General features: G+C 56.9%; 2 protein-coding genes across 14 annotated transcripts in view; one reads left to right on the plus strand and one right to left on the minus strand.

The window, feature by feature from the left end:
* The window catches only part of HDAC7 (histone deacetylase 7), a 36,486-nt gene extending 27,024 nt beyond the window's left edge, over positions 1 to 9,462 (plus strand). For 11 of the 13 annotated variants that reach the window (XM_060166435.1, XM_060166424.1, XM_060166434.1 and 8 more), the window contains 11 exons: positions 47 to 96; positions 1,346 to 1,453; positions 2,380 to 2,435; positions 2,614 to 2,701; positions 3,775 to 3,894; positions 4,118 to 4,215; positions 5,396 to 5,514; positions 6,130 to 6,263; positions 6,582 to 6,666; positions 7,876 to 8,011; positions 8,179 to 9,462. In XM_060166435.1, the coding sequence (XP_060022418.1) occupies positions 47 to 96; positions 1,346 to 1,453; positions 2,380 to 2,435; positions 2,614 to 2,701; positions 3,775 to 3,894; positions 4,118 to 4,215; positions 5,396 to 5,514; positions 6,130 to 6,263; positions 6,582 to 6,666; positions 7,876 to 8,011; positions 8,179 to 8,224 (1,040 nt within the window). In that variant the 3' untranslated portion in view covers positions 8,225 to 9,462. Of the gene's footprint in view, positions 1 to 46; positions 97 to 800; positions 1,058 to 1,345; positions 1,454 to 2,379; positions 2,436 to 2,613; positions 2,702 to 3,774; positions 3,895 to 4,117; positions 4,216 to 5,395; positions 5,515 to 6,129; positions 6,264 to 6,581; positions 6,667 to 7,875; positions 8,012 to 8,178 lie in introns of those variants that run through there. The other 2 variants (XR_009543522.1, XR_009543523.1) reach the window with 2 other exon arrangements.
* Positions 9,463 to 10,390: 928 nt separating this feature from the next.
* Positions 10,391 to 18,582, minus strand: SLC48A1 (solute carrier family 48 member 1). The gene is made up of 3 exons (XM_060166436.1): positions 18,336 to 18,582; positions 12,260 to 12,427; positions 10,391 to 11,640 (listed from the first exon to the last, which is right to left on the minus strand). The coding sequence occupies exons 1-3, from the start codon at positions 18,469 to 18,471 to the stop codon at positions 11,504 to 11,506; spliced, it is 441 nt and encodes a 146-aa protein (XP_060022419.1). The 5' UTR covers positions 18,472 to 18,582; the 3' UTR covers positions 10,391 to 11,503.
* Between the last annotated feature and the right edge of the window lie 8,086 nt (positions 18,583 to 26,668).

The raw sequence follows: 26,668 nt of genomic DNA on the forward strand, positions 1-26,668 counted from the left end.
GGAGGCAGAGCAGATGCGGCTCACACACCTGGACCTCTCCCCACAGGGCTCCTGGCACAGCGGATGTTCGTGATGCTGCCCTGCGGTGGCGTTGGGGTAAGTGTGCCGAGGTCTCGAGCGCGCGTGGCCACGGGCTCTCAGACCTCCTCCCTTCCGTTCTCCCGGGCCCAGCCCCTGCCTGCTTGTTCTTGTGGTTGTGCTGGGCCCCGTGGGCCAGGGGCTCTCCCATAGTGCCCCTGTGCCGGCTGGAAGCTCCCTGTGGCGGGCATGTCTTCCTGAGTGTGGAGTCCCATCCCTCACACTTGCAAGGCATTTGGTGGCTGTTGAGGAGGCCCGAAGAGCAGGGCCGGGCCCGGGGCTGGGGCTCGTCTCCCGTCGTGAGCACGCTGGCCTCCAGGCTGCTTTGCGTCCCTGGAGTGGGCTGCCCGGCCTGGGGCTGCAGGGATGCCTCTGGCGACCCTGGGGCTGCAGGGGTGTCCTTGGCGACCCAGGCCTGTCCCTCCCACGCCCTAGCTTTCCGGGCTCCCTCTCACTCTGCCGGGGGACTTCTGCCTGCTGGCAGTGCTCTCCTCCCCTCAAAAGGTCCCTGCGCAAACCAAACCGGGCGTGTGGAGGCAGGGGACGGAGGCCCGGTCCTGGAGGGAAATGGGAGCTGTTGCTGGGGGGCTGCGTGGGAGCCGGTCAGCGCCCTGTTCACAACTTCCCATTTCTTGCCACTTTCTGATTTTTCCAACTGTTGTTGCTTCTGTTTTCTCCTCCCTCCGCTCCCTCTCTGTCTCTGTCTCTCTCTCTTTCTCCAGCCTCTTGCGACTCTCTCTGCCTTCCTCGCCTCTCTCGGTCCGCCTCGCCCTCCCCATCTCCCCATCACGCCCCCCGGCCCCTCCCTAGCCTTGAGGCCCAGGGACTGGGTTTGGGGGGCCTCCCAGCCTGGGCTAGGGGCCCCGAGTGGAAGACAGTGGTGCAGACGGCCCCTCGAGCTCCGACGGTCCCGAGGGCCTGAGCAGAGTCAGCTGGGGCTTAAAACCCCCTCCAGGCCCAAACCCCAAGTCCCGCCCAGGTAACGCCATGCCCCCTCCTCTGACCGGGGGGCAGGCGCGATGCTGCCGGCAGAGTGCTGGCCAGTTGCGGGCTGGTGATATGGACTGAAGCTGGGAAGGAGAAGTCGTGCTGGGACTGGGGGACACGGGAGGCCTTGCTTTTCTGGGCGGCGGGGCAGTGGGGCGGCAGCGCCGTCTGCCCAGCTCCCTGCCCCTGGGGTCCTGGCCGTGGGGTGGGCACCGCCCCCCGGGCCCTGGCTGCCATGGGAGGCCTAGGATGATGCGGGCCCTGACTCTGGCCCCCGCAGGTGGATACCGACACCATCTGGAACGAGCTGCACTCCTCCAACGCGGCCCGCTGGGCTGCCGGCAGCGTCACTGACCTCGCCTTCAAAGTGGCTTCCCGAGAGCTAAAGGTAGGAGGTTCGAGTGGAGGGTGGGCAAGCCACGGAGGAAGGAGGCAGAGGATGGGGTAGCGGGGAAGGCCAGACCCGACACCCAGCATCACATTCCTCTTGGATATCACCACAGGGTTTCGAAAGGGAAATTGAGAGCTCTGGGGACCAAGATGAGATCTGAACCCTAGGCTCCTGTTACCTGGTGGGGAAGCAAGCCACTGTGCCCCTGGGCCTGTGGTCTCTAAGAGAGACAGGGTCACGATCATCCAGGATCGGTTAACACAGACCCGCTGTGGACCGTGGGCAAGTTGCAGGGCCTCTCGGGAGCCCCGTGCGTTGGCAGAGCGCCTGTTGGTGATGCTGAGGTTTTACAGACCGGGTTGGCGCTCATTTCCTCATTTGCTCCGGGCTGGGCACCTTACGGGGGCTTGTGCTGAGCCCCCCTCCTCCCCCCGCCTGCTGTTTAGGAGCTCACAGCCCAAGTCCTGGCTCCACCATCTGCAACCAGGCAACTTTGCACGTGTTGGTAAATCCGCGGAAGCTCCAGGTTTCTGCTGTCTGTAAACCAGATATAATAACAATGTTTATCTTACGAAGATTAGATAACGTTTACCTCAGGGAGCTGTGAGGATGAAATCCAGCATTTACCCAGTGCTTAGCACAGTGCCAGGCACATAGATTTTGCCCAACAAATGACAGCTGTTGTGATTCCAAAGTGGTAACGGCCAGGAGCCACCGGCGTGGGAGGTTCTGTGTTCACGGCCCGGGGGTCAGCACAGGGCCCTTGATACCCAGCCTGGTCAGGGTCAGTCACACTGGCAGCTGTTGCCCTGGGGTCCCTTCTCGGGGGAGGAGCCTGGGGGTGGGGTGGGCGGGGGCAGGTTCATGGAGGCGTGGGTCAGAGGTCTGGCTCTTCGGTTGACGAGCATTCTTTCTGTTTCCAGAACGGTTTTGCTGTGGTTCGGCCCCCAGGACACCATGCAGACCATTCCACAGCCATGTAAGGCCTGGGGGAGGCCTGGGTGGGCTGAGGTAGGGGGCAGGCCCTCAAGGCCCTCCTGTTGGGATGTTCCCCCTCCTTCCTCTGAGCCTTCTGGGGCTGGGCCGGGCCAGAGGCAGGTGGAGGGGGTGCGGCACGGGGAGGGAATGGGCTGGCACGACCTCTCTTTTCCTTCCAGGGGCTTCTGCTTCTTCAACTCAGTGGCCATCGCCTGCCGGCAGCTGCAACAACAGGGCAAGGCCAGCAAGATCCTCATTGTGGACTGGGTGGGTCCCGGGTCCTGGCCCCGTCAGGTCCGAGAGGCCTGTGGAAAGAGCCCTGAGCCTGGCGTTAGGAGACATGGCTTAACGTCCTGCCTAGTTCCGCATTAGCCTCCCCAAGCCTCGGTTCCCCCACTGTGTAAAACGGGGGAAATGCGGTGAGGATAATGCCCCCATCACGGGGCTGTTGGGAGGCCCAGAGGAGATGGTATATGGAAAGGCCTCAGCTCCCACAGGGGAGGGGCCATTGGAATGCCGTCTTCTGGCCTCTGGTGGCTTCTTCCTGCAGATCTGATCATTTCTGCCTTTCTCCTGCAGGTAGTGACAGTACCAGTAATAACACATAACATCAACATACCACTAATCGCATCCAGACACTGATGGTTTCACGCCTCATATGTCTAACCCTGGCTCTGACCTGGTTTACAGATGAGGAGAGGTTAGGTAACGGGCACGCAGCTCTACCCCTCGTCAGTCCTGAGACTGTGATTTGAACCGAGGCCTGTTAGCTCTGGAGCACGGCCTCGTGCTCTGCTTTGCATTGACATCTGCTTATGGGACATTCCTACACAGAATGGAGGGGAGTGGAGGAACTTTCCACACTTGCGCCCACGCACGGTCCTGTGAGTTACCATGGCTCTCCCTGGAGGGGTGGCGCTGGGCCTCATGGTCCGGCCCCTCTGCAGCGGAGCATGGCTTCCATCACTTGCATCACTCCATGACCTTGGGCAAGACACAGTAGCGAGAGTTCCTGACATGTGTGACCCTGGACTCTTCCCTCTTCCTGGCACTGATCCTCCCCTGGCACGCACTCTTTCCTCCCCTTCAGGGCTTCGTGTTATTGCTACCCCCACCTAGCGTGCTATGTACACATCTCTACATACAGGGGGAGACTGAGGCTCAGAGAGTGCCCGTGGGTCACGCAACAGTTTAGCTCTAGGAGCCCCCATGTTCTCACCCCCAGTCTAGACTCCTGACCCTCAGAATGGTCACCGACCTTGAAACCTTTCCAACCTGCCCCAGTCTCCATGTGTCTGCTTTCAGACCTGCCCTAATCCACTGCCCATCTCCCTGCACAGGACGTTCACCATGGCAACGGCACACAGCAGACCTTCTACCAGGACCCCAGCGTGCTCTACATCTCCCTTCATCGCCACGACGATGGCAACTTCTTCCCAGGCAGTGGGGCTGTGGATGAGGTAACCACACCTTCCAGCCCCACTGACTCTCCCTTGTGGCCCTTACTCGGCCCCTGTCACAGCTAGCTGTGTGATCTGGGCAGACTGTTTAGCCGCTCTGAGCCTCAGTTTCTCCATCTGGAAGTGAAGAGGTTGGATGAGCTGGTCTTGCAGCTCTGACATCCTGGGATCGCTCTCTTGGGACTCTGCTCTCCTCACGTCTCTCTTGCCTCCTGTTTTCCAGGTGGGAGCTGGCAGCGGTGAGGGCTTCAATGTCAATGTGGCCTGGGCTGGAGGTCTGGACCCCCCAGTGGGGGATCCTGAGTACCTGGCCGCCTTCAGGTAAGTGCTCTGGGGACCCAGCAAGGCCACCCTCTCGTCCCCTTTTCCAACAGCACCAGGTTGGAGGCGATCAGGTGGCTGGTCAGCCTGTCCTCATCCAATTACTAGACATTCATTGTAAGTCAGCCCCGGAGTGGGCCTATGGACTGAGACAAGCAAAGGGAAAGGCACTGTTACACTGGCCTCTAGGGGCCTCCAGTCCCTGTGGGAAGACAGGAAACACAGAATGAAAGGTCAAAGGGTGCTTTATATTATAAAGTTTATAATGTCACACGTTACCAAGAGCCAGTGTTGACCTGAGTGCGGGGAGATGGGCAGGGTGGAGTGAGCACCTCTGCACAGGAACTGAGAAACTTAAATTGTGGAGAAAGAGGGCGAGCAAGCAGGTGATGTCCGTATTGGGGGAGTTGCTTAAGAAAGGCCATTCTAGAAGAGGGACTTTGCTCAGGGTCCCTTATATCTTTCACTCTGAGGGTTCCTATAGTCCATTTGGAAAAAGAGAACCCTGGAAGTAGGTCTCCATATACTTTTCTAGAGTGTTCTCGATGAGAGCTAATTCTGTGGGAGCCCTGGGCTGGGGTTCCTGGCATCTGTGTGCCCAGAGCCCGGGGCCTTGAAGGACACCAAAATAGACCCCCGAGTTGGGTGAGGGATGGAGGGAGGCAGCTGTGAGGGGCCAGCGGGGGCAGAGGACGAGAATGGATCTGGTGGCCCAGGACCTCAGAGGGAGTCCGTCGCCCTGGTCAGCTCTCAGGTGACGAGTGGTGAGGTGTGGCCAACTCAGTCCTAAGTGGGTGGCAGCTAAGTGCTGAGTGTTTCCAGTGTTTCCCTGAGGCTTAGTGACCTGCCCCTTCCCGAGGCCCTGCCCACCGCACCCCCCGAAACACACACAGACACACCCACACGCCCACTCCTCTTTCATTCCCTCGGGTGCCTTCCTGCCTCTCGCCAGTGAAGCGCCCTGGGTGGCTGAGTCCTTAGGCTGTACCAGGGACATGGGTGGCCAGCCAAGGTCAAGGAAGTCAGAGGCATCTGCTCATCCTGCTGGGAGAGTGGGTGTCTAGGAGTCCTGAGAGCAGGGTGCCCCCAGTAGAGTTGGTGGGAGAGGGCTGGCGGGGCCCTTGGCCTCTGCCCCTGGCAGCCCTGCACAGCGTGGTGAGCCCCCCTTCTGCCCACACAGGATAGTCGTGATGCCCATCGCCCGGGAGTTCTCTCCGGACCTGGTCCTGGTGTCAGCTGGGTTTGATGCTGCCGAGGGTCACCCACCCCCACTGGGCGGCTACCACGTTTCCGCCAAATGTAAGGAGGGCCCAACCCAGGGGGCAGGTGTAGGGAGTGAAGGCTAGGCCGGGAGGGGCGGCACAGCCCAAGGCTAGGGGGAGGTGGCAGTGGCTGGCCCAGGGCCCCAGCACAGACCAGGTCAGTTCACTGTGGGCGGCCTAAGTCACACCCAGGGGGCTTAAGTCCCGTAGACCTGGAAGCTCAGTCACAGGACTCCTCCCACCCCAGCTGTGTCCTTCCCAGGCTGGGCTGGCAGCTTCTCCTGGGGGGGGCAGTGGGGAGGAGCAGTGTTCTCAGAACAGAGGGAGCCCACTCAGCCCCCTGGGCCATGGGGCCTGGAGGACAGAGAGGAATATGGTGTGTCTTAGCGAAGAAGACATGGGCTGGAGTCCATGCCCTGGGTTCCGGTCCTAGCCCTGCCACTTACTAGCTGCCCTTAACCTCGCCGAGCCTTCAGTGAGGCATACTAATGGGATTTACAGGGGATTCCGTGTGAAAGCACTTGGGAAGGTAGAGATTTGTGCGTGAGTCACTCTTTCTAAGGGAGGAGTCAAGCAGGGAGTTACCAGAGGTAGAGAGGGCCCCCCTCTCCTCCACCGGTGCCCCCCTAACCCTCCTCGCGCAACCGTCTAGGTTTTGGGTACATGACGCAGCAGCTGATGAGCCTGGCGGGAGGCGCGGTGGTGCTGGCCTTGGAGGGTGGCCACGATCTCACAGCTATCTGTGACGCCTCTGAGGCCTGTGTGGCTGCTCTTCTAGGCAACAAGGTGAGGAGCCTGCCCCTGATCCGTGCGTCGGTGGGGCAGGGTGTCCGGCTCTCCCAGGAGTGCCCCAGGGAGCAGGTAGACAGGGCGCCTCCCTGAGGGCATGCAGATGGGCGGGGTGGGGGTGGCCAGGCCTGGGATGAGGGGAGCGGCGTGGATGCCTCTTCCCCAGGTCAGGCGTAGGGCCAGCGTCCCCTGCCCTAGGTAGAGCCGGGAGCACGTGCCTATTTGCGCTTGGAAAGCGGGGGCCCGGGGGTGGGAGAGAGCTGGGCCTGGGGGTCCCTGAGAGGTGGGTGACTGATGTACTCTTTGCTTCTGTAGGTGGATCCCCTCTCAGAAGAAGGCTGGAAACAGAAACCCAACCTCAATGCCATCCGCTCTCTGGAAGCTGTGATCCGGGTGCACAGTGAGTATGGACAGAGGACACTGCTGACCCCAGACTCGGGAGAAACCTGGGGCTCTGCTGCCCCCAGTGACCAGGGCCCCAGGTCTTCCAGCACCAGCCAGGCCAGGGGTGCTGCTGCTCTGGAGTAGGCTTCCTATAAAGTACCCCACGATAATGGGAAGCAGCCCCCCCCACCATGACTGGATACCCTCGGAGCCCTCCAGACGGACCCAGCCCTCCAGACGGACCAGGCAGGACTGGCCTCCCATCCCCAGCTGCTGCCCTAGGCCAGGGCCCTGCCCACAGCAACACTCGGGCCCTGTTTGTGGAAGTGCTGGTTCCCACCCTAACCCTCAAACCTGGCCGCAGGAGCTCTGGGTGCTTTCGGGGCCGAGTCTTAGATTAACCCCACATTTGGAAAGCACTTTAAATTTTCAGCTTCAGCTCAGCATCTGTGGAGCCCTTTATGTAAAGACCCGTGATCTATGCCAGGGATACAAAAATAAACAAAATAGATTTCCCACGTCCGGGCTCAGTAGGGCTGTTGTACATGACAGTGCAGCTGCTGCAGGTACTCGGTGTGGAGCCCTCCCACCGGGCCAGGCTCCGGGCCGGGCGTGTTCCGTGGACATTATTTCTCGCCACAGCAGGCAGGACGGTCGTGCCCATGGTCTAGATGGGGCAGTGGGAGTCCAGGGTGGTAAGTGGCTTGCCAACAGCCAGACAGAGTGGCCGCGGTGTTGGTCACCTCTCCCGGCACTGTGTCCTCTGGCCTCCCGTGCCTGTGCTGCGCTGAGCGTTGCCAGGGGCTACATGTGAGGGGGACCCTGGGCTCCAGCAGGCCGGGGCTCAGGGCTCCGTGAGGTCACCATGACACAGACCCCATCTAGGGGAAGGGAGGCCCTAATGGGGCACTTAGGAACCCCACACCCATGGGAATGGGTTAGCGGTGGCCTTTCAGCCAGAGGCGTGTGGGACTGGCTTGGACCTCTGCGAGGGCCCCTCACTGCCACGCTGAATCTGCACTGCTCACCCTGTCAGGGCTTCGGGGGCCGAGTCAGGGAGGGTGTTGCACTGAGGGTGGAGGCAGGTGAGAGCTGACCCCACACCGAGGACGCGTCCGCTACTCCTGGGCCTGAGATGTGCAGCCTCAGGACCAGTCTAGGATGCGTGGTGGGCAGGTGGAGGGCCTTGTGCCCCCAGCCCTTTCTGACTCGGCTTCTTACCCAGGTGAATACTGGGGCTGCATGCAGCGCCTGGCCTCCTGTCCAGACTCCTGGGTGCCCAGGGTGCCAGGGGCCGATGCAGAAGTGGAGGCAGTAACTGCACTGGCATCCCTCTCCGTGGGCATCCTGACTGAAGAGCGGTAATGCCAGACCCCTGGCTCACAGCCCCTCCAGCCCCTTGGACCCTCCCAACCTGCAGAGCCCAGGCTCCAGCCCAGCCACCACGGCCTTCTCGGGCTTCCTGGGAAGCTGGGCTCAGGCCTTTCCCCTGGCTCTTCAGCGGCACCCCCCCCTTTCCCTCCCCCAGGACCTCAGAGCAGCTGGTGGAGGAGGAAGAACCCATGAATCTTTAGGCTACAGGACGGATCTGCCCCCTGCCGCGCCCTGCCCCGCCCTGCCCTTCGGACCTGGTTCTCTTCCAACCTCTGGCAACAGTACCCGTTCCCGGGGTCTTCAGAGATCCTTCGGGCAGGTAGTCGGGGCCAGAGAACAGCCTCTTGACAGTCACCCCAAGGAGCCTGGGAAGGCCCCTGGGTCTAGCATAGGGACCAAAGAAGACCCTGACAGGAGGCGGGCTGCGTAGCCAGCCGGGCCCCAGTAGGGCTCTCCCCGAAGCCCAGTCTACCCCTCTGGGGTCTGGGCCCCTAGATGGGCCCCCGATCCTCAGGCCTGCACAGAGGAGGACTGGCGCAGCCGGGCCCGCTCGCAACCACTATTCCTGGTTCTGTAGACCCCCGACTTTGCACACAGCCCCAGGCTCCACACAGAAATGTGAACTCGGCCTCCGCCAGAGTGGCCCTTCCTAGGCTCTGGGGGAGGGAGGATGGGTAGCAGGGGCAAAGGGGTCCCATGTCCCTGCGTGCAGGGGGAGTCCCTCCTCTCCTGCTTCCTCAGATGACTCTGGAAGCTTCCTCCCCACCACTGGGCAGTGAGACAGACCTCCCTCTGAGAGCAGTCATCGGCAGGCCTCCCATCTGGTGCCTGCCCCTGCCAGAGGCCACCTGCGTCAGCCATCTCAGGGCTCTGGTGCAGCAGACAGGTGCTCCTGGAGTTCTTTGCTTCCTGATCCAATGGTGCCAAACCCTTCATCTCCCCTCAGAAGCACAGCATGACCCCCAGGGACCCCTCAGTAGTCACCACCCCCCTCCGTGAGCCTTCTCTTTCTGGGGTCTCCCCCACCCCAGCTGACTCCTGCCCTACATAGGACTAGCTTGGCTGACGGGAAAGGGGGTGGGAGAGTGAATGGAAGACATGGGGGAGGGGAGGCTGCCCTGGCAAAGACTTCGAGGCTTCTGGGGTCCAGGCCTGGGGCCAAGAAGGAAAGTGTGTGTGTGTGTGTGTGTGTGTGTGTGTGTGTGTGTGTGTGTGTGTGTGTGTGTGTGTGTGTGTGTGTGTGTGTGTGTGTGTGTGTGTGTGTGTGTGTGTGTGTGTGTGTGTGTGTGTGTGTCAGTAAGAGGAGGGTTTGTATGTGTGTGCACATGAGTGTGTCTTCCCGAGGACCACCATGCCCTGTGTATGTATGCATGTTTTTGTAAAAAAGAAAAAAAAAAGGAAAAAAAATCTGAACAATAAATGTTTTATTTGCTTTAAAGGTTCATGTGAAAGGGCCTCCGGGGGTTGAGGGGTGGGCAGCGGGCCTACAGCTACACAGCACAGCCTGTGCCTGATTCACTGTGGAAGAGAAGGGACAGGTTGGGCCGTGGGGCAGCCCCCCTCCAGCTCCTTGGCCTTCTGTGGCCGCTGCCTTGCGGGAAGAATCCATTCTGAACACACCCTGGCTGCCCCCGCCTGCCCCACCTCTGGGTAGTGAAGAGGTGGCAGCTCTGGGCTGAGTCCGTAGACAGAGGGCCTGTAAGGGCGTGGGGAACATGGATGCCTGCAGACCCGGCTCGCTAAGGCTCCCCTAAAGAGTCCTGAATCAGACCTACCTGGGTTCAAGTCCCAGCTGGGAGCTCAGGTAAGTCACGTCACCTCCTGGGGCCTCTGTTTATCAGTTAAAGGTTCCCGAAATAGACACTGTTCGGTTCCTTCCTGCTCTAATGTACCATGACTTCTTCAGCATCTGCTGAGCCTAGAAGGGAAGAACGGGCGAGACAGCAGGCCTGGGCGAGCTCATCCAGTGGCGCCTGTCTTTATGGTTCCGAGGCGGCCAGGCTTCTTCAGCCAGCAGAAGGAGCGGCCTCATCACCTCCGACCTGGGCCCAAGCCCTCACAGCCTGGAGAATACGAGGGGAAGCATGTTCATCCCCTTCTCATCTGTCCTGGCCTCTTGGGGCGATAGGCACTCAATCCCACAGACGTTGCTGAGACTGTGCCCCGGGGCATCCTCGCCCTGGCTGGGGGGTTTGCTGAGGGGGCTGGAGGAAGAGAGCTGAACTGTGGGTTCCCCCATGCCAAGTGGGACCAGAGGGAGAGGGTCCCCTCTGAGCTAAGGAAACGGCTTGATGAGATGACTGGAGACCCCCATTCCCACCCACCGCTCCCACAGTCCACCCCATAAGAAAGCACCAGAGGCTAGCTGATACAAATGGCTGCTGTATTTCTGCTAAAGTGACAGTGACACAGATAAGGCAAAGAGCTGAGGGGCAGGACACGTCAGGTGGGAAAGGGGTAGACCGTGCAAAATGACAACCTAAGACAAAAAGATGGATGGAGCCCTTCCCTTCCGAGTTAGGTGAGCCCTTGGGCCAGTGTATAGGCAGTAAAGCAGATTTTGTCCTTCAGAAGGGAGATTTTAAAAGAGAAAAGCTCTGGGTGAAGGGCAGGGGCAGGAGTGGGGGAGGCATCTCGGGGCCAGGGGCAATCTGGGTGCCATGAGGGGCAGGCATGAGAAGGCCAAATGGAAATGCTGGGCTGGAGGTGCCTGGCACAGGTTTGAGGGTTCCTTCTAGCCCACCCCGTGCTGCCCCCTTCCCCAAAGCCCTTCGGGGGGCAGAAGCACCTTCCCCAAGACCCTTAGTCTGGCCTCATTTGGGGCGTCCTGCTCTGGGGTGTGTGGGGAAGGGGAGGACGGCTCTAGCATACTCATGGGAACCACCTCTGCGAGGAACAGGGTGGGTGGAGAGAGGGACACTGAACTCCCCTCGGGTCCCCAGGCCTTGGGAAAAGAGAAGCAAGTGTTACCATCCCTGGGACCAATGAGTTCAGCTACCTGACTCTTGGGGGACAACAAGATACGGGTGCTGGGGTAAGGGGCTGAGAAGTCTCTACTAGAGATCCCTTACCTGACCTCACCTCCCCAGGGTCCCGTCCCACCTGAGGGAGAGTGTCTAGGGCAGCAGGGAGCCCTGCCCCCAGGCACAGGTCAAGGCCCCACTGCCCTACCCCTTGCCTGTTGCCCTGGCCCTACTTAGAAAGATTGCCCACTGAGTGCTAAGAAAATAGATGCACTTGAAAAGGTCTAAAGCTGCCCTCCAGTCACGCTGATGAGCAACATGGCAGGACCCCTTTCCACGGCACCCAGGGTTCCCCCCAAGGGGACAGGACAGCTCCCAGGGAGACCACCGTCCTCCTGCTGTATACTTTCTGCCCAGGTTCTGGCGTTCCCAGGGGGTGTACAGGCCCGCCTGATGTCTCAGAGGCTGAGTCCAGGTCCTGAGGACCACCAGGGTGCGGAGACCTCATCGCTCAGGTCAGAAATCGCTGAGGATGCTGATGTCGGCAAAGTCAGCCCGGTAGCGGTGGGCATAGAGGCTGAGCAGGAAGGCCCACTTGAAGGAGATGAAGCTCCACACGCAGGAGAGGTAGTAGCTGTTGGGGTCTGTGAGGCCTGCAGGGGAGAGGAACCCAACCGTGACTTGAGAGGACCTTGCCCTTGACCCTAGCCACCATGCCACAAGCCCCGGGCCATCCTTCCCCACAACCTCCAACAGAGGCTGAACTGAGCCAGGGGAGAGATCAGGTGTGATAGAGGTTTCAGAGCATTCAGAGTTTGCAGGCAGGGAGCAGTGGGGATGAGGGTTGGCTAATCACAGGGCTGTATCATCCGCTCTGCTTCTGTGACACTGACCCTAGGCCACTGCCTTCCAATGTGCTTCAGCATCAGAGCGGGCAGGAAGAGCCTCTGGCTGCTTGCAGACTGCAGCCACCAGGAGGCGCTCCCATACCCTCCGCTGGAGGCTAAAAAGGGCGGCTAACCACACACTCCTGGGTGCTGAACGCAGCACACACTTCCCACGCGTTTCATTGATCCCTACCAACCCAGGGGCGGGGATAGGGGGCGTCCATTCTCCCCACTTTTACAACGAGAAAACTCGGGCACAGGGAGGTTAAGTGGTCTGTCCAGTCCCTTGGACGTAAGTGTTGAACCCAGGACAGGAATCCCGGGCCTCCGGAGTGCTCCACCCACCGGTCCTCCCACGCCCTCCCTTTGTGGAGGGACACCTTACTCTGGTGTCCGGTGACGGCCAGCACAAGGAAGGTGCAGAAAGTGGCGACAGAGACGGCCGAGAAGAGGACGCCCACGAAGAAGAAGCCACGCAGCCCCTTGAGCCACGTCCTCCAGTAATCCTGCATGTACATCACGTGCGTCACCAGGACCCACAGCGCTAGCACACCTGCCGGGAGAGACGGCTCAGGCAGCACCCCTCTCCTCACCTGCCGACCCCCCAGAGCCCTGCAGGTCCCCCAGGCCAGGCTCTTCGCATAATAACAGTAGTGTTGGCCTTTTCACTCTCCCGGTAAAGTGGAGTTTGCTGGAGGCCGCGTGGCCTGTGATATGAAGAGGATGTGAACGCAAAAGCAGCTAGGAGAATCTGGCTGCCTTTTACTAAGCCACACATTAACGAGATCTGCAAAAAATATAAAACTATGTCACTCTTCTCCCTCATTTTTTTGCTTTGGAAAACCTGAATACTTCTTACAAAAAAATGTTACTTATGTTAACACAATGTTATTATTATTATTATTTTTTGCGGTACACGGGCCTCTCTCTGTCGTGGCCTCTCCCGTTGCGGAGCACAGGCTCCGGACGCGCAGGCTCAGCGGCCACGGCTCACGGGCCCAGCCGCTCCGCGCCATGTGGGATCTTCCCGGACCGGGGCATGAAGCCGTGTCCCCTGCATCGGCAGGCGGACTCTCAACCACTGCGCCACCAGGGAAGCCCACGATGTTATTTTTAATATTACTTTAAAATGCTTAAAACTGTTCTCAGTTTTAATTTCTAATACAGTCCATATCGATAGATATAACCCACATAAACAAAATTTCCTTCGGGTCTCACCACTTTTTAAAGAGTGTAAAGGGGTCCTAAAGTCAGAAAGTTCAAGGACTGCTGCAGCCCAGCCTGCTTTCCGGGGACTCCCCACTACCCACCCTGGGGGCCACAGCTGTGAGAAGCATTCCTCCCGCCCTGATGCTTCTGCTCTCCCAGCCTTCAGAGGCCACCACCGTAACGTTGCAAGGCCTGTGGCTGAGCTCTTGGCAGTGGGGCTCTTCCCAAATTCCATGCATTGGTTTTATGGGATGGGGAGGCCCAGTGGTTAAAACCCCCAGGGCCACCCAGTACCCAAGTGGCCTTCTTCTTGCCCTTGGCCAGACTCCATTTTATTAATTTCCTTTTTAGGCCACACCACGAGGCATGCGGAGTCTAAGTTCCCTGACCAGGGATCAACCCGTGCTCCCTGAAGTGGAAGTGCAGAGTCTTAACCACTGGACCGCCAGGGAAGTCCCCTAGCCAGACTCCATTTTCCTAAGTCGTTTGCTGAAAGGGCAGGCCAGATGCCCCCAGCCGGTCCTGGGCCTGCCCTCTGGGCCCGACTGGGCAGTTCCCCTACGATGCCAGCTGCCGCTCAGACAATACAATGAATGCCCTCTGTGCCGGGCTGTGCCTGCCGCCGCAGCCCAGAGAGTGGAGCAAATAGCAGTTCCATTGGCAAGGGTCCAGGGCAGGGCCGCAGGGTCCTGACAAGGGACGAATGAGGGACAAGGCAGAGCCAGCTGCAAGCTGTCCACCTGTGTGTAGACCGCTGGATCCTAGGAGTCAGGAGGCCCTTCAAAAAGTGAGCCGCACACGCTGCACGCAGAGGAGCACGGGAAGGCTGGGGAAAGTGGTCAGCTCTGGCAAGGGAGAGAAGGAAGAGAAGGTGACAGGGAGATCGGGGTGGGAGAGTGCTTTGACTGAATCTATGACGTTTTAATTTTTTAGGCTGAATGGTAAGAATGAGGGAGTTCACTAAATTGCCTATCCTTTTTTACTTGCCTGCAATATTTCATAATGTTTTTTTAAGTTGGGGGAAAATCAAAAGGCAGGGGTGAATGTCATCACAGATCTCTGCTCTGATTACCGGCTCAGAAGCTGTCACAATTCAGGCAGCCTGGCAAGGGCCAGAAAACCACGAGACTGCCAACCAGGAGACCTGGGCCTGGCACCGATGTGCTGCTCGTGACTCTCAGAGCCTCGGCGCTTCCACATCTGCAAGTGGGGGAGCCCAAAGGTCCCGCCAGCCTGGAAACGGTGACCCAGGACTCCCTGCTAGTGAGGACTCAGCTCTGCCAACACCTGCCGCTTCCCTTCCCACGCTGTTTGACCCACGCTCTCCCAGCTCTGCCCTTGCCCCCCCTCAGCCTTCCTCAGGGGTTGGGGGCCTGGAACATGGGTCCCTCCAGCCCTGGGATCAGGGTGAGGCAAGACAAGCTTGTCTCTGTCCCTGCCTAGGCAGGAAGTGGGAGCAGGCCAGAGGTGGACAGAATAACAATCCCCCGGCTACAGCTTAACATCTTCCGTGATCCGGATGGACGGTGTGATAGCCACCTTTTCCAGAAGTGTTTCCCAGTCCTCTCACACAGGTCCTAAGTGTTCACTGGGGGAGCTGTTTGGTTTCTTAAAGGGCCCGCGGAAGGAAGCGTATCGTCACTGAGCACATCCAAGGAACCGTCAGATGGGTACCTTTGCGACCGCTCCACTTGCCCTCTATCTGCTCACTATGCCACAGAGGGGCTGAGATAGATGGCTCTCAGACGCTTTACCACTCAAAGATTCTAGAAGCCAGCTTAGGGGAAAAATAAGGTCAGAGCAATTTCCCCCGTGACTCAGCAATTTCTAGGTTAGGAAGTGTTGAAATAGGGGCCTGTGGGATGCCCTCTCTTAGTCCACTGGCCACGCTCCAGTGGTGCCCCCAGGACACCCCCCACACACACACACATCCATGTACCAAAAAGGGCTGAGCAGAAGAGGAAGATGGCCATTTTGGGTGTGCCAGGCCCCAGCTCTCTGTTAATAAGCAGACGCATCCTGCCCCACCTCTCACTTGCCCTGCACACAGCCCTGGCCTCCAGATAAACACAGGCCACATCTGGAAGCAGGCCCCTCCCCACCGGCCCTGGCTCCCGCCTCTGTCCTTAGAAGGGGGATCTCCCCCAACTCCATCCAGGGGGTCAGTGAAGGAGCACAAGCCCCCCCCGCCCCCCCGCCGGTCCCTCCCACACCTCAGCCCTGCTCACTTCCCTGGGACACTCTGGACTCCAGGAAGCCTGGTCTGCATAACTCAGGGCAGAATGGACGGTTTCCCAGGCCCACCCGGATGCATGTCCACACCAGACCTCACCCCTCGCTCCACCCCACCTGCTTCAAGTAGCAGGGCTCTGCTCGGTGGCTCGGGGCTCAGAGCTGACAGGCCCAGGACAAGGAAGGCACACAGGTGGTCAGTGAAAGTACCCCCAGCGGCTGGGTTGGAGGTGAGGGGCCAGGAGCCCAGGGGAGCTCACAGGGAAACAGACAAGTGGGCCACTGGACCCAGGCCCTACTCTCTGCCTCCACCCCTCCCCTCCACCCCTGTCCTTTCTCAGCTCATGGGGAAGAACACAGAGCTGGTTAGACTCCTGGGCAACTTTTCTATTCTTATTCTCTTTCCTCGGTCTACTAGACCTAAAGCAAGTCTTTTTCCCAAGCGTTCCCACAGCAAAACTATTTCTTCCGCCTCTCCTCCAAGCCAGTTCTTCCCAGACGCACACCAGGATGGGAGAGACTGGGTCTCTACCCACGAACGTTTCTCCCAGGTCCCCAGGAAATCAACAGCCCCCAGCAGCCCCACCTGGCACACAGGGGAAGGAGCACGCTGGGGCTGCCCTCTGGTGACTCAGCAGTTTCTGGAAAATGCCAAGTCAGAAGCGGGGTACGCACCAATCTGCTGACGCTTCATCCCCAAAAGAGGAAGAGGCTGACTGGCTGCAGACCCTCTCAGCACCCATTCAGGGCGCAGAGGGTGTGTGGCCCTGGCAGCCCTCCCCCACCTGCCACACTGCCACCACCACCACCGTCACCAGGCGGCTTTGGTTCTGCGATGGCTGTCGGGGAGCTGCCAGGACCCTGCTCTAGCTGGTCGCTGCCCTAGCACCTCTTGCTGTGGGCGGCTCCACAGCTGGCCTGCCTCAGAGGCCAAGGGAAATCTGCAGGGAGGAAGAGAGGGCAGGGCTCAGGTCAGAGGGAAACCCTGGGACTCCCTGGAGCTGCCCCCCGACGGGCAGCTGAAAGATGGATGATTCGGGGAGAGGACATACAGCTGTAGCATTCCAGACCTGAACGGGGTCTCACACAACACCCCTGTCAGCAGAATCTCCTTCCATTCCTTACGGATGAGGAAACTGAGGCCCAGGGGGCATCGATGTGCCCATGGTCACACAGCTCGGTGGGGCTCACTCCACCAGGCCAGACTCCGACACACCCAGTTCTGATCCCAGGGGCAGCCCTCCCTCCTCACCGCCCACCAGCGCCCTCATCTCAAGTCTCATCAGGGCAACCCCTGGGCCTCGCCTGGAGAGTCACACCTCCTTCCTGAGGGGAAAGCAGCAGGCCGACAGGAAATAGGAAAACACTGCAAAGCCCAGAGAATCATAAGGAACATGGTGGGCGGTGGGGTGCAGCGGGGAAGGGGGTCAGGCGTCTGCTGATAACTGAGCAGAGGTGGGCAGGCTGGCCCCCTGGGAGGAACCACAGGTGGGGCATCTAGGCAGGCATGAGAGCAGCCCAGCCAGGCAACCACGTGCCCTTCCTCGGAGAACCCAAGTGCTCTGCCTGGCATTGCTTAGGCCGTGGTTACCTACACCCCTCTTCCAGGGCAGAAGCCCCACCTCCCGTCCCTTCTTGACCCAGGTGTGGCACTCAGGGAGCTTTGGGGCCATGAGCAAACCTCGTTATTTTTAGTTAGTCCATGTAGGGCTCCTGTGGCAGAGGAGTTTAATTATGGAGTCAGATCATCCTGTGCAGAACTATGAACCTTACACGTATTTTTTCCCAAAGTGCTTTCCCCACACATATAATTTCATGTAGCTGTGTAACCCTAGGTAAGCTATATAAATAGCTTATAAATAAATAGCTTATATATAAATAAATATATAAAAAATATAAAAATATATATAAATAGCTTATATATAAGTAGCTTATATATAAATAAAAATAGCTTATATATAAATAAATATATAAAAAATATATATATAAAAATATATATAAATAAATAGCTTATAAATAGCTTACACTAAGCCTCAGTTTAAGCCTGACCTGTAAAATGGACCCAATAATAATGCCTACTTCCTAGGACTAACGTAAGGATTAAATGAGATGATGAAAGCAGTTTGCTTAACACAGTGTCTGACACATAGGAAGCATTAAAAAAAAAAAAAGTTAGCAAGTAGAAATGATATGCTTCGTCTTCACACCAATTCTACAACACAGAGAGGTTAACAACATGCCCAAAGGTGCACAGCGAGTACAGAGCACCGGTAAGCACCAGACCTCCCCCAGCGCATTGACGTTCTCAACTCCGGTACAAGCCTCCTCTGGCCTCCTTGAGGCACAGAAAGGGCGGTCGGAGCCGCCCTTGGCCCAGGAGCCACAGCAGAAGAGTGGCAAAGAGACACCAACATGGTGGGAAAAAAAGTCGTTTCCATCAGATCCCTAGCGCGGTCCTCCGGGGCTCCGCTGAGGACTCCTCTGGCGACTCCGTTGGCGGTGGACTCCACCCTGTTAGGAGGCACATGGGCTTCCCCGGGAACCCCCAGCCCTCCTTTCCACTTACTTCTTCTCTGCCCTCACCCAGTCCCCAGGGAAGGGGCGCGGATCCCCCAGCACAAGTGTGTGTGTGTGAAGACCGCCGGGTCTTCACACCTGGTTGCGCGAAGGAGGTGGCGAGAGCAGCGGGCGTGCAGGGAGGACGCTGTCACTGGGCCCAGGGTGGAGGGCGGACGGGCTAACCCGGGGGCGCCGGGGCTGGTGCAAATGACACATACGGGACGTCGGCGCCTCGGGCGGGCATTGAGTCCCTGAGGCCCCCCGAGGATGTCCAGGAGCCCGGGCCCGCGCGGGGCCTGCTCTGCCCACGGCCAGTTTTGGGTAAACACCCCACCCGCTCCCCCGGGAAGCGCCGCCCGCGAGGAGCCTGCGGAGCAGCCGCCGGCTCCTCCCCGCAGCCGCGCGCCCGCGTCCGCGCGGCCGGAGCCGGGACCCAGCGACCCCCGCGCGCCCCGCGGTACCTGCGAGCCCCCCCATGGCCGCGGTCCCCGGCTGTCTGTAGACCACCGTCCAGACGAGGAAGATGGAGAAGCCGGCCACGGAGCTGAGGCCGGAGTAGGCGGCGCGGAGGCCGAGCTGCAGGCGGGACGGGGCCATGGGGCTGCGGGCGCCGGGCGCAGAAGGCGAGCGTGGCCGGCGGTCACAGGTGCAGGGCCCAGAGCAGGAGCCGGGAGCCGGGAGCCGGGGGCCGAGCCGTAGCCGCCGGCCGCCCGCGCTCCGCCCCCGGCCCGCCCCCTGCGCCGCCGGCACAGCGCCCTCCCCGGCCGGAGGCCGCCCGCGCCCGGAACCACAGTGGAGGGCGCGTCCTGGGCTTGGCCTTGAGTCCTCGGGCCCCTGATCATTCGGGGATGCCGCCTAAAAAGGCAGGTTCCGGGCTTCGTCCTCTGAGCTACAGGATATTTGGTCCCTGGCGGGGCCCGGAAATGTACGGGTGTACAAGCCAGCTGCCGTGATTACTTTTAAAATTTATCACGTTCTCCTTTAAAATTTAAGATGTAAATTTCTCGTTAAAAATCAAGATATAAAAATTAAGGTAGATGAAAGTACACAGTGAGTATGATTCCTTCCGCCCCTACCTATCCATCAGTTCCCTCCTCAGGGATTAAGCGATTCTCAGAAGATTCTTGTCATGGAACATCTGCCCCATCTTCTAACGTCAAACACCTCACCCTCAAGGACAGCTCCCTTCTCCTTTCATCTCCGCAAGCCTCGTCCTCCCACCCCAAATCTACCAAACATCACTCCCATCAGAATCAGACAATTCTAGGGTAGAGGCTGGAATCTATAGCAGGTGTATACTGAGCTCCCTCCGTGGGCCCAGTGCCACGCTGGGAGCCGGCAGGGAAAATCAAAAAACACAACACACGGAGCCCTCAAACACTTATAATCTAGTTGGGGAGGCCCGTCACATACTGGCGCAAAATAAGTAGCCAATATACCTTGTATTTATTGCTTTTCACTGCTGTAACAGAGTACCACAGATCTAGGGGCTTCAAACAACACACATTTATTATCCTACAGTTCTGTAGGTAGGTGTCCAAAAAAGGAACTCAGAGGGCTAAAGTCTAGGGGATGGCAGGGCTGCCTTCCTTTCGGAGGCTCGAGGGGAAAATCTGTTGCTTTGCCTTTTCCAGCTTCTAGAGCTGCCCACATCCCTTGACTCCTGAAGGTCTTCCTTCATCTTCAAAGCAAACACACCCCTCGGACCTCTGCTTCTGTCATTACATCATCTCCTTTTCTCCTGCCAACTCTGCTGCCTCCTTCTTTTCCCTTATAAGGACCCTTATGATTAAGAACCTGGATAATCCAGAATAATTTCCCCATCTCAAGATGCTTAACTTAATCACATCAGCAAAATCCTTTTTGCCATGTAAAGTAACGTATTCACAAATTCCGGGGATCAGGACATTGATACCTCGGGGGGCCATTATTCTGCTATCACATCTCTCTGGAATGTAATCTCCATGAATAGCGACTGTGCCTCTTTCATTCACACCAACACATAGAAGAGTTCACAGCACATAGTAGCCCTTTAGTAAACATTTGTCGAATAGATGAATGTGAGTGAATGAAGGTAAGAATCAAATAACAATAAAGGGGATCATACACAAGAAATCTAGGCAGGACATGATTAATTGCCAAGCGAGCAATGTAAACCACATTTGCCTCACTTCAGAATAGTCTAGGGAGCTTCATTTTTTAAAAAAAAAAAAAAAAAGACCCCCAGACTCCACCCCTGACAGTAAATTTGAATCTTGGGAGTATATATATATTTTTAATGAGAAGTGATTTTAATGAGGTGAGCTCGGCATCCAGCCCTCCTTTGGGAGCCACTGATGGAGAGAGTTAGTGCTGGCTGTTCAGAGGAGGGAGCGAGCCCTGTGGTCCAGAGTACACTGCCACGGATGGTTCCAGAGCTGGCTGGCAGGGATAACAGTCCTCCACGCAGTGGGAGCAGCCTGTGTGACAGCCCAGAAGGAAGAAATAACATGGCAGGTTCGGGAAACTGTAAGTAGTTTGTGGTCTGTGGGTGGAGTGATGGATTTTGAGGTTGGAAATGTTCTGAACATAAAGGGCCTTGCTTGCTCTGCTGAAAAGGCTTTCCCCTGTCTCTGTGAAGCCAGGGGAGAGAAGTAACAGTTCTGTGTTTTAGAAATGTGGCCAGGGTAATAGTGTGAGGGTGAACTTCCTTCGAAAGGACTAGAAAGCAGAGAGGTCATTCGGACAAATTCTTCACCTCCCTGTGCTTTAGGTACTCCGTCTGTAAAATGGGGACAGGGCACAGCTGTGATGTCTACTTCAACATGTTATGATGAAGAGGCAGTGCTTAGAAGAGTGGCAAGTATGTAGCAGGTGCTTAAAAAATGTCGGCAAGTATGGTTAGTAGCAGCAGAAAGGTTGCCACAGGAGGAGAGCCTGAAAGGTGGTTCAGGCTGAGGCAGTGAGAATGGGGAAGAGGGGCTGATTCAAGAAATATTTAAGCTATTTGAACCTTAAGGTCAGGTAGCAATTAATTAGCTGGGCAGACAGAAAGGAGGAGAGCAAAAATATTTATTATGAGTGCACGTCAGGAGTATTGGAGAGGAGTTAACAAACTCGTTACACTGGAGAGTGAGGTTGTGCAAGAAAATAACGAGAGATAATTATGTAACAGTAGCTTGGGCCCAGGATGTAGGTTGCCAGCAGGCTGACACTTTTTTTTACATGTGGAAGCAATACGGAGCTGTTGAAGGATTTTATGTTCAGATGGGATCACCACTTACTGTGCGACCTGGGCAGTTTTCCCCTAACTCAGGAGAACTTTCTGCCAAGAAGAAAATATTCTATATCTGCCCTCTTCAGAATGGCAGCTACTAGTCACACGTGGCTGTTGAGTATTTGATATGTGCCTAGTATGACTGAATTTTTAATTGATTTTAATTTAAATAGCCACACGTGGCTAGTGGCTACCATATTTGACAGCACAGGAACTTCTCGGAACCCCTGTCGCTCCATCTGTGTAGTGGGAATGATGATACATCATTGGCTTGTTATAGCAATCGAGAGATATTGAGATACTGCAGTTAAAGCACTCAACACAGTAATTTGACAAACTATTATCACTGTTGTTGAAATTCTTGTTATTATTGAACAGGGCTAGCATGACATAAACCATGCCTTAAGAAGATTATTTGGTATCCAAGTTGGATTTGATGGGAAAAGAAAATTGTAGAAGAGAAAGCGTTCACAAGGCTATTTCTGTGGTGAGATGGGGGATAATTAAGATCTTATCTGGAGAAAGGCCACGAGAAGGGAAAGCATGGGAGGGTCATGAAGCTGCAAAGCACACTGGTATGCACCACGCATGCTCTTCTCCCCACATCAGCTTCCTTTCCAAGGTGCTTTCTGAGAGTGCACTCCCAACCGAACCCAAGACAGGCACCACTGCCCACCACCCCCCATCCCCAAGAGAGGTAGCCGTTCTCCCTGCCTGTGACAGAGACCCCAGTGCTCACCGTTAGCATTCTGGCACAAGACCTACGAAATAGGAACTCTGAACACTTCCCAGCTTCCTTGCAGTTAAACTGATGCCATGAGAGTGAGTTCTGAGCAATGGAATCGAAGCAGAAGCAATGTGTGCCATTTCCAGGCTGGACCCATACAATCTCCCACGCAGCCCTCATTCCCTCTTCCCATTCTGTGATGATTCTAGAGGCCACATGTTGAAGACAGCTGCGCCACATGGTGAAAAGAGCCTGGGACCCTTGAATGAATGAATGAACAGAACTACCCACTCCATTCCCCAAACCTGCATCGGACTGTAATATGAATGAAAAATACACCCTTTTCTTCGTGCTAAGCCACTGAGATTTCGGAGTCATTACAGCTAACCTCATTACCCTAATACACCATCCCTCATTCCATTTCAGGTCATGAAAACGTCTCTTATGTGGATAACCTGTCTGAACTACCAATCCCTCCGAAATCACTTTTAAATTGGGCCCCACCAGTATTAAGACAGACTCCTGACTCCCACCCACAGACACCTTGTCTCCTAAGACATTTCTTTCTCATTCCCCCAAAGCAGGCACATTCCAGACATAGATCTCCTCCCACAACGTTACATCAGGGATACCCCTACCGAGCTATATGACAGTTCATTGAGTTTCTTGGACGTGTGAGGGTTTCCTCCTCTCTGCTTCTTAATCCCCGCACAGAGGGACCTCTGATGTCCTTTGGGGTATATCCTTGTCTACTGTAGCTCCAGCCCCAAACCTAGGCACCAGTTGGTCCTCTCCTTCCTTTACCCGCTATGTGCAATTCATTAGCAGGTACGGTTGGGTCTGCCCTGTCCTTTCTCCCCAAGACACTGCTTAGTCCAGGCACCATCATCACCACCTCCCCACTTGCAGCAGCTCCCTACGTGGTCATCCTCTGCTCGTTCTTTCCCCTCCAATCCACTCTCCAGCCAGCAGCTGGAATAGTCTTTTTAAAATAACAACCAGAACATGGCACTCCCCTGCTTAAATCCCTCCAATAGCTTCCATAGCAATTGGGGTAAACAAGTCAGTTGCCAACTCCGACTAGTCTCACCTCTGCCCATTTCACTTCAAGCACACTGGCCTTCTTTCTGTTTCTTGAATGTGCCAAGCTTGTTCCTGCCCCGGGGTCTTGGTAACTTTGTATCTGGAAAGCTCTCCTCTGAGTTCTCATAAGATTCATAAGGCTTGCTCATCGTTCAAGCCTCAGGTCACATGTTACTTCCTCAGAAAGGCAATCCTGTCCTTCCTCTCTAAAGTACAGTCCCCTACTCTGTCTTACGTCTTGTGGTAAGTGATAGCACTATGTGAAATTGTCTTGCGTATTTGTTTATCCTTTCCAACTCCACCCTTGCCGTCCCATTGGAATATAACCTCCATGAGGGCAGGGGCTTTACCTTTTAGGGACCAACTCCTCTCAGTTTGCCTAGGACTGTCCTGGTTTTGCCAACACACGTCCAACATTCCAGGAAACCCCTGAGTCTAGGGAAAACTCTGATGGTTAGTCACCCTATTGCCTTCCTTGATCACTTCTGTATCCCCAGTACCTAGTCTAATGCCAGGGCCTTAGGTAGGAACTCAATAAATATCTGTGCAATAAATAAAGGCAAGAATGGCTGGCTGTCCATAAAGAATTCTTTGATCCTGGCTCTAGGGGGCAGCCTTCTCCACCCTTGTGTCTTGAGACCGAGCTCTGCAAGGTTGGGCTAAAAATCTTATTTGCAAGATTTTCCCCAGAACTTACGTGGTCCCTTTGCTCACCTCCAGCCCTTGTGGAGTTCAAGGCTAAGGACCCTGGTTAAGGCAGCCCCAGGCCGTGCCTGACACGGAGGTGGATCCCCTGGGCCCAGCCCGCCTCACCTGGTCCCCCTGCAGCTTCGTCTTCCTCTTGAGGTCAGGCTCATAGACCACAGAGCTGAAAGGACCATTCTAGAGAGGAAGAGCAGGTGGCTCATTGCAGGGAAGAGCTGGCCCCATCATGAGCACTGCAGCTGCCCAGACTGCAGGAAGTAATCCCGAGTTGAGGACTCAGATCCAGGGGACACCTTGGCCACTCCTCCCCCAGCGCTGCTCCCTAGGGCGGTGGCTGCCTTCTGCCCCTAGAAGGGGACATCTTCACCTTTTATGGCTAGAGTGAAACCATTCACAGTCTGGCTTCTCACTGAGACCCCACTTCCTCTGCCTGCCCACTGACGACCTGGAGGTCCACGCAGAGGACAGGATGCTGAGTGAGAAGATGCTGAGCGGGAGCAACAGGTCTTTGAGCTCCAGAGCTAGATAAGCATCAGAGACAGACAAGTGTGGAGAGGGAGAATGTGCGAGCGTGTACGCGTGTTAGCAATCACAGCCGCCGCAGCATTTGGAAGGGCAACAAGGAGGGGCCCGGGGCCTAGGCCTGCTCGCCTCTCCTTGTCCTCTGGTGACTTCCATCTGCTGACCTGAACCCCCAATCACAGGTGCATCCTCCAATGCGCTCGCTCTTTTCCTTTCCCTTTCACTGTGGGGTTGTTGTTGGGTGAGGGGAGAGAGAGGGAGAGAGAGAAAGAGACACAGAGAGATAAAGCCAGGAGTTAACCTCTGCATGGACTGGAGCCTGGGGCTGTGGGGAGTGAGCGAATACAAAGGCTGAGGCCAGGAGAGGAGGGCATCAACTCTCCCTAAAGGACAAAGCCCGGCACAGGGATTAGTACATATTTGTCCTTCAGATTTGAGTTTAGGGACTGGATTTGTTGAATGAGAAAGTCACCACGGAGGCTTGATCAGTACACACAGATCCCCCCAAAAGCTTGACACCTGTGCTTAGTCCAGCGCTCGGGACCCATGAATAGCACCCTAGAGAGGTTTGAGGTGCGAATCTGAGGGCACTCCCTGGAGGAGGGAGAGGATGGGCTAGAGACAGACTGAGGCAGTGCGAGGAACAGAGATGGGCCAAGAACCGGTTGGAAAGGTGACAGAAGGAGAGGCAGACCTGGGGGAGCCATGAGGAAGGTAGAAGGACCCATGGCAGGAGAGGGGGAGATGAGTTTACCTATTCCACTCAAGAGGCCTCTCCTGGGTCTTCCCTGGTGGCACAGTGGTGAAGAATTCTCCTGCCAATGCAGGGGACACGGGTTCAAGCCCTGGTCCGGGATGATCCCACATGCCACGGAGCAACTAAGCCCGTGTGCCACAACTACTGAGCCTGCGCTCTACAGCTGCGAGCTACAACTACTGAGCCTGCATGTTGCAGCTACTGAAGCCCGTGTGCCTAGGGCCTGTGCTCCACAACAAGAGAAGCCACCACAACGAGAAGCCCGTGCACCAACAAGGAAGAGTAGCCCCCGCTCGCCGCAACTAGAGAAAAGCCTGTGCTCAGCAACAAAGACCCAATGCAGCCAAAGATAAAATAAAATAAATAAATAAATAAATAAATAAATAGAAGAAGCGTCTCCTGAGGGCCTGCCCTGGCTGTGCTAAGCACGCGGCCTGGATTTCTGATTGTAGTTGTGGTGAGTGCCGGGCGTGTGGAAGAGAAACGGGGCCCTGCAGGAGGAACTGACACAAGCCGGGCTCTGTGGCAGGAGAAGAACCCGGCAGGGGCACAGCAGTGGCTGCTTCGCCTGGCACCCAGGACCCCAGCCGGCACCGTCAGCTGAGGCCTGGGGGAGACTGGAGATTAAATCAGGATCCAGTCCTCTGTGGAAGGAGGGGGAATGCTGAGGTGGGCTCCATGCCCGCCCTGCAGCAGGTTTAAGGGGAGTCCGCTGCCCCTCCATTTCTCTGGAGGTAAAGCTCCTAGCTGAGGGGGCTCCGAGGCAGGAGCAGGAAGGACTTCCTGAGGCCTGGGTGGGAAGTCTGAGCCGCGGGGGGCCGCCTCTCCATCCTGGAGCGGAGGACTGATCCCAGGCGGGGAGGGAGTGGCCTGCGGCCTTCTCTCTCAGTCAGACCTGCAGACGTCACCTCTCTTTTCTGTTTCCCTCTACAGACCCCATCTCTGCAGCCTCCCCTGGCCTTTCGCTGCGTCCTCTCTGGAGGGAGGAAATGGGCAGTGGGTCTAGTGCCGAGTCTTTGGAGTGTTCAGCTTCCTCTGGCCCCTGCACTTCCCGAGTGGGATTTGGGGGCAGGATGGGGGTCTGCTCTGATGCTGGGAAGGGCCTTCTCTGCATGGCCTGCTTGCCTGGTCACTCACAGCCTTGCCCTCTCCTCGGCCAGGGCTCAGGATCCACACGGAACCCTCCCTCGGGCTACTGCAGCTGCCCCTGCCTAAGTCTCTAAAAGGGCAAAGTGGGTGCAGAGTTCGAGTCCTGAGCAAGGGCCCAGGGAAGATGGGAGCCCCTGAGATGAGGGTCCGGGGAAGGCTGGGGATGTTGGGAGGAGGTAGTGCGGGCAGTGAGCCCCAGGGAGAGGCGGGGGAGTGGTGTGGGCCGGCAAGTGCAGACTGGAAGCCCCAACAGGGGTGCAGGCGAGGGAGCCAAGGAGAGGGCTCTGGGCCTGAGGGAAAGTGGTCATGACTGGGCTGGAGCCATGGTTTCAGAGCACTGATTACTCAAGGGCAGATGCAGTGTCTCCTGGGTATGTGGAATACACACACACACACACACACACACACACACACACACACACACACACACACACACACACACACACACACACACTTGAGAAGCAGAAGCTGGAGGGAGAAAGCACCGCCTGCACATTCAAATACCACCAAACTCGCCTGCTAGGCAGGCCTGTTCCCCTCCCTTTAGCACAGCTCCAGACCTGCCCCTGCCTTCTACCCTGCTCTGCCAGCCTCT

Source organism: Lagenorhynchus albirostris, chromosome 11, assembly GCF_949774975.1.
Source record: "Lagenorhynchus albirostris chromosome 11, mLagAlb1.1, whole genome shotgun sequence".
NCBI lineage: Eukaryota > Metazoa > Chordata > Mammalia > Artiodactyla > Delphinidae > Lagenorhynchus > Lagenorhynchus albirostris.

Bases quoted from the DNA above. Each gene is read 5' to 3' on its own strand.
- SLC48A1 (XM_060166436.1), bottom strand. From the start codon at position 18,471: ATGGCCCCGTCCCGCCTGCAGCTCGGCCTCCGCGCCGCCTACTCCGGC. The intron at 12,428-18,335 runs GTACCGCGGGGC...CTCTCCCGGCAG, and splicing joins GGCCATGGGGGGGCTCGCAG to GTGTGCTAGCGCTGTGGGTC. The intron at 11,641-12,259 runs GTAAGGTGTCCC...TCTCCCCTGCAG, and splicing joins GGCCGTCACCGGACACCAGA to GCCTCACAGACCCCAACAGC.